This window comes from Pelodiscus sinensis, chromosome 6 (assembly GCF_052426305.1).
Source record: "Pelodiscus sinensis isolate ZL-2025 chromosome 6, ASM5242630v1, whole genome shotgun sequence".
NCBI classification, from domain to species: domain Eukaryota; kingdom Metazoa; phylum Chordata; order Testudines; family Trionychidae; genus Pelodiscus; species Pelodiscus sinensis.
The window spans coordinates 19,452,584-19,459,336 of record NC_143057.1 but is presented as its reverse complement, the minus strand read 5'-3'; the positions used below and the strand labels follow the sequence as shown (position 1 = coordinate 19,459,336).

Sequence of the window (6,753 nt, the reverse complement as noted above, 5' to 3'; positions counted from 1 at the left end):
TTAGGTCCCAGATTGACGAATCCCTGGCTGGGATGATTTAGTTGGGGTTGGTCCTGCTTTGGGCAGGGGATTGGACTCGATGACCTCCTGAGGTCTCTTCCAGCCCTTAGATAGTATTCTACAATAAGATTTTTATGAGGCTTTTGCTTTTAAATATAAATACATATAACCAGAGCTCGACAATTAGTGTAATCTACTGGCCCATGGCACTGCAGTAAGCTCATGCGCAGCACAGTCTGCGTATGAGCAGCGTACCGAACCGCACAGTTGGCGAGCAGGGCTTACCACCGCTTGGTGAGCCCTGCATATAACTACTGCTGTAGGTTGCTATTTTTCATAAATAAATATTTACTAATAAATATTATCAAATACATCTGAAAAAGACACATAAAAGTACAAAATAAATAGTATTAATAAATAAAAATAGAACACTGAAATACTGTAACAAATCTAACAAGTCTGAAAATATTTCATAGTGCAGGAAAAACATATATATAACATACATATTAACAGTACTACTGTCTTCATTATAAATGGCCCAGAATATTGTATCAATACCTAACCAACTAACTAACTACATAAATAAATAAATAAATAAAATAATTGCTTTGTGTATTCTTTCAGAGAAATAGGCTGTTAGAGGTTACAGGTTCAGAGGTTTAGCTCAATGGAAATTCTGAGCATAACATCAATGATTAGGAAATTGTAAAGTTTTTCTCCTTTGGTTTAAATACTTTGTAGTCCTCTGCCATATTTTCAGCGCTATCTTTGTTTTTCTTTTACATGTTCTCCTATAAGTGAATCCACCGATGGCAAGTAGCATATGAACAGTGCAAGTGGAGTTTTTTTGGCGTTCATCCCTTGTATAATGCACGGATTGATAAGAGTCTGGCAAGGAACCGGCTTGGAGGATCAATTAAGAGGTGAAGGACTCCAGTGGTGCTGCAGTGTCATTCAGCTGTCTTCAGAACATCTTTGCTTCCAACATCACACTCTGAAAAGAAAAAGGGGGATGGATTAAATAATGCAGAGGTTGAAATACCAAATATAGTCCATAGTCCTCATTGCAATCTTGTCTTATTCGGCCGTTACTCAAGCGGGCTTCTCCTTGTTCCTTTCCCCAATTAAGACAGTTACCGGGCAAAGGTGTATTTGGTACAGGGAGTTACTACTCCTGAGGTTTTTTCATTAGTTGTCGGTAATGATATATCTGTATATTTTTCACGTGGCATTTGTAGGTGTGGCAAGCAACTACCAAACTACAAGCTGCTCTAAAAGTGTATTATTACATGAGCTTGAATAATCTGTATAGGTAAAATTTCTATGGGAGAAAGATTGGCCTACATGTAATAGGAGTTGTAAAGCTATCAGCCAGCTCTGTCCAGCTCTTTTCTTCCAACAATATTACTTGCATTATTTTCTAGAAAAAAACCCGGATATATCTAGTACCTTAATTTTCAAGTCTCTTTGTTAGTATGTTGAGAACGAGAAAACATCTGGATACTTCCAAGCGGATGATCTCCCAGGCACAGCGGCTGTATTGTTTTTCTTTCAGGAAATGGCGTACTGTCTGGAAGTACCTCCTCAGCTTCAGGCTGGTGTGCAGGAGGCTCTCATTCCCTGGGTAGGTTGTTTCCTTTTTCACCTCGGCACTCAAACACACCTCCAGCTTCTCAATCTGCTGGTGGAGTCCATTTTGGAATTCCTTTATGGAAGTCCCATCCCAGGCAGCGTGGGTGAGATTCTTGCTGAAGATCTGGAAGAGCTCTTGGAGGATCTGCTGGATGGCTGCCTTGGCGTTCTCTTGCTGGGCCAGTCGGACCTTGAGGATATCTGTGGCCTTGAAAGCTGACCTTTCATTTAGGCATTGGAAGGGAAAGGGTCCACCCATTTTCTCCAGGTGCTCTAAACTCTCGCTGTTCATTTTGCTTTGTAGAACATGAATCCTGTTACAATCCAGACATGAGGTTTCACTGGAAAGGAGCAGCATAAGGGAAAACGGCAGCAAACTCCTTCTGATCATCATAATGTCTCGGATTCTTTGTCTTTGTGGACAACTTGAGCAAGTGGTCCTTGTTCAAGCTCTTTTGTAGACTTTTGTGTTTTAGAGCCATGTCCCTGAATTTAAGTATTTTGCAGGAGAGGGCTTTTGTTTTCTGTTTCTTTAGTTTTCCCTTTTCACTTTCTTTCCTTTTATGTAATCGAAGTTAGCAAACCATTAGAGGAAGAAAACCATTTTTACTATTCAAAATAACCTCTTAATTATTTGTAGTTTCCCCCAAATAGATAAGGAAGATTTAAAGTTGTTGGTGTGGATTTTTTTAAGTAAGGCAATTCTGTGCACTCTATTAACTCGTCATGGAAATGCAGTCTCCTAGAAGTACAACTAAATGTGTGAGCCTTCTTGGTTAGCTGTTGAATGGGCCATGTATAGCTTATAACACCCAAATACTTTACACAGGATTCATGTATTCTGTTGCTTTTTTCTTAATTACACAAGAAATGCACAGATTTACACAAATATAGAGAACCCTCCCTCTCAGATTCCTCCATTTGCCAGGCCACTTTAAGGGCCTGGGTCAGGGACTCTTGGGGGCCATACTGCATGCTTCTACTGCAGTCCATCACTTAAATTGACTAAACACAAATATTGACCTAATGTTCCCAAAAAGACAACATTTAAGAGCATGGCAATAAAATTGCCTGCTGGATTAGATCAACTGCACTTTAAAGTAACATTCCCAATAATTTGGCATTAATTTGGTGTTAAAGAAAGAACTAGAGGTGATGGGGCAGGGAAATGTAAAGGACATAACGTGAACAGGAATATTTTTATGGTTTCGATTAATACGAAAAATTCATTTTCAGGTTTTGAATTGAAAAACCTAATTTTGGGGGATGCATTGATGGAAATTCTGATGACACTGATGCCAGAGTCACCTTATGGTAAGAAAACAGAAAGTAAAACTTGCTACAGGATGTGTAGCTCATTCAGTAGACCACTTATGTTTCAGTATTCAAGCCCAGAAAAACCTACAATGAAAAAAGAAGAAAGCTTGAATGGTTAAGAGCCAACCATATTTGAGTCTGTAAACCTCGTTCATTTATATCCGTCTCTCTAGCATATTTATTACCCACAACATTGTCTTTCTGGACAACTCCTCTCCATGTCACTGCACTACATCACTGTTGACTACTCAGAAGTGAGTGACCAACACCCGCTATCCCCGAAAAAAAACCTCCACCCCAAAACCCAACCACAAAAGACACACACCCCCAAAAAACAAAACCCGGACCAAAAACCAAAGCATGTTCATAGCCTTCCATTGTACCTGCTCCTCAGTTTTTTCACACTTGTTATCAGGTTCCTAAGTAAAGCTCCCAGTTTCTTGGTACCTTGGATATTCCTCTCTCATTGTTCAAATGGGTAGGAAATTGCGTGAGATTAGTAATTGCCTGACTCCAATCCCCACAGGAAAACTTGCCTTGCCTTATCAATTTTTCAGAGATCCCTATACTACCATTCGTGCTCAGAACTTGGAAGGGAGGAAGAAGACAGAGAAGTATTTCTCAACCTTTTCTTTATATAAAGTACCTTTAAAAAAAAAACCCCACCAATTGTAAATACTCCCTGTTTTAAAAGAAAAAATTGTAAGTACCTCCAGTACTTACAGTTTTCAGACACACAATTTTTTCGTCTATCATTGCAAAACATTTGTTTAAACAACTTAATCGTAGTCGGGCGGGTGATGGAATTTTTGGGTGTAAAAATATAAAAATACTAAAGTGCTGTAAAACTGAACAAAAAAATGCAGTTTTCTCCAAATTTCAGTTGTTTTGACATACTCCCCAGAATTCTCTCGAGTACCCCTGAGGGTGCTCGTACCACTGGTTGAGACACACTGGACTGGAGCACAGGAGGGTTTTATACTTTCAAGTGCCACACCACACAGAGAAAGCTTTCCATCTGCTGGCAAAGTGAAGAAATAGCAACTTTACACATCACTTCTATCTGAAGATTCTAGCCAAAAAGAAGCTTTGCAATAGTTTGCTCCCGGCCTAGCCCCGTCTTCCCGAGTTCATTGTTGTCCCTTCAACGCATCCATAACCTTACTAGTGCAGCAGACGTTCCTGCCTAAGAGTGCTAGCTACAGATGGTTAGGAGTAGACAGACATGCCCCTCCCTACTCTAACCTCTCACAGTTCTATGACACCTGTTCGCCCTCGTACTCTTCTTCCCCTTTACGTTTTCTTGATTTCATGTGAGAGGAGGAAGCCTAAAGAAATACATTAATTTCATTAATATTTTAAAAGATACTCTTTTTGGTTTCCTTCTTCTGTTTGTTTACTTCCTTAAATGAAAAGGAAATGGAAAGTAAAATACTCAAGCAGGGAAAACTCCACAGAGAAAATATGAAAATACTTACATTCAGAAACATAGATTTAAACCACAGAAGGGTACAAAAGAGCTTGAACGAGTACCAGTTGTTCAGAAGACAGAGACTCCAAGACATCATGAGGAGTTTGCTGCAGTTTTGCCTTATGCTGCTCCTCTGCGGTGAAAGTTCATGTCTGGATTGTAACAGACTTCCTGTTCTACAAAACAAACTGAACAGCGACAGTTTGGAACACCTGGAGAAAATGGGTGGACCGTTTCCCTTCCAATGCCTAAATGAAAGGTCAGCTTTCAAGGCCACAGATATCCTCAAGGTCCGACTGGCCCAGCAAGAGAACGCCAAGGCAGCCATCCAGCAGATCCTCCAAGAGCTCTTCCAGATCTTCAGCAAGAATCTCACCCACGCTGCCTGGGATGGGACTTCCATAAAGGAATTCCAAAATGGAATCCACCAGCAGATTGAGAAGCTGGAGGTGTGTTTGAGTGCTGAGGTGGAAAAGGAAACAACCTACCCAGGAAATGAGAGCCTCCTGCACACCAGGCTGAAGCTGAGGAGGTACTTCCAGACAGTACGCCATTTCCTGAAAGAAAAACAATACAGCCGCTGTGCCTGGGAGATCATCCGCTTGGAAGTTTCCAGATGTTTTCTCGTTCTCAACATACTAACAAAGAGACTTGAACATTAAGGTATTCGGTATATCCGTTTTTTCCTAGAAAATAATGCAAGTAATATTGTTGGAAGAAAAGAGCTGGACAGAGCTGGCTTTATACCTCCTATACATGTATCCCAATCTTTCTCCCATTGAAATTTTACCTATACAGATTATTCAAGCTCATGTAATAATACTATTTTAGAGCAGCTTATAGTTTGGTGGTTGCTTACCACATCTACAAATTCCACACGAAAAACATAAAGATATATCATTACCAACAACTAATGAGAAAACCTCAAGAGTAATAAGTCCCTGTACCAAATGTACCTTTGCCCGGTAACTGTCTTAGTTGGGGAAAGGAACAAGGAGAAGCCCGCTTGAGTAACGGCCTAATAAGACAAGATTTCAATGAGGACTATGGACTATATTTGGCATTTCAAGCTCTGCATTATTTAATCCATCCCCCTTTTTCATTTCAGAGTGTGATGTTGGAAGCAAAGATGTTCTGAAGACAGCTGAATGACACTGCAGCACCACTGGCATCCTTCACTTCTCAGTTGATCCTACAAGCCCGTTCCTTTCCAGACGCTTATCAATTTGTGCGTTAAATAAGGGACGAACTCCAACAAAACTCCGGTTGCCCTGTTTATATGCTACTTGCCATCAGTTGGTTCCGTCACATGAGAACATGTAAAAGAAAAACAAGATTAGTGCTGAAAATATGCCAGAGGACTACAAAGAATTTAAAGCGCAGGAGAAAAACTTTACAATTTCCTAATCATTGATGTTACGCTCAGAATTTCCATTGAGCTACACCTCTGAACCTGTAATGTCCAGAGGCCAATTCCTCTGTAAGAATACACAATGCAATCATTGTATTTTATTTATTTATTTTATTTATTTATTTATTTAATTTATTTATTTATGTAGTTTGTTAGTTAGTTATGCATTGATATAAAATTGGGTGCCATTTATAATGAAGTGTACTAGAATTATTAGCTATTGCTAATATATATTTTCCTTCTACACTATGAAATATTTTCAGACCTACCTTTGTAACAGTATTTCAGTGTTCTATTTTTATTAAGTGATACTATTTATTTTGTACTTTTATGTGTCTTTTTCAGATGTATTTGATAATATTTATAAATAAATATTTATTTATACAAAATGGCAACCTACAGCAGTTGTGGTTTATGAGTATATCTACACAAGGGCTTTATTTTGAATTGGTTATTTCAAAAAAGCTTATTTCGCAATAACGCATCTAGACACAAAATGCATTTCAAAATAGCATTTTGCAATTTTGCAATTTCTCATCTACACTGATCGCACGCTGAATTGCATTTAAGGCCAGCCAGAACCGGTTCTGGCAGGGCATGAGGTGAGGAGTTACCTTGTATTTGCTAGCTTCAATTACATAAAAAGAAAGAAAGTGAAAAGGGAAAACTCAAGAAACAGAATAAAAAAACGGTCTCCTATAAAATATTTAATTGACAGAGCATCCTGCCAACCGGGTGTGGCTTGTTTACTTCCTATAACTGAGGAATCATAGAATACTAGGATTGGAAGGGACCTCGAGAGGTCATTGAGTCCAGTCCCCTGCCCTCATGACAGGACCAAGTACTGTCTAGACTATCCTTGATAGAAATTTATCTAACCTACTCTTAAGTATCTCCAGAGATGGAGATTCCACAACTTCCC

The 6,753-nt window shown here is 39.2% G+C and overlaps 2 protein-coding genes across 2 annotated transcripts; one reads left to right on the top strand and one right to left on the bottom strand.

Moving 5' to 3' along the window:
• Positions 1–720: 720 nt before the first annotated feature.
• Positions 721–2,099, bottom strand: LOC102462379 (interferon beta). Its single transcript, XM_075932885.2, has 2 exons — positions 1,450–2,099; positions 721–994 (listed from the first exon to the last, which is right to left on the bottom strand). The coding sequence occupies exon 1, from the start codon at positions 2,024–2,026 to the stop codon at positions 1,451–1,453; it is 576 nt and encodes a 191-aa protein (XP_075789000.2). The 5' UTR covers positions 2,027–2,099; the 3' UTR covers positions 721–994; position 1,450.
• A 2,269-nt stretch (positions 2,100–4,368) lies between these two features.
• Positions 4,369–5,082, top strand: LOC142829914 (interferon alpha-2-like). Its single transcript, XM_075932198.2, has one exon. The coding sequence runs from the start codon at positions 4,369–4,371 to the stop codon at positions 5,080–5,082; it is 714 nt and encodes a 237-aa protein (XP_075788313.1).
• Positions 5,083–6,753: the final 1,671 nt, after the last annotated feature.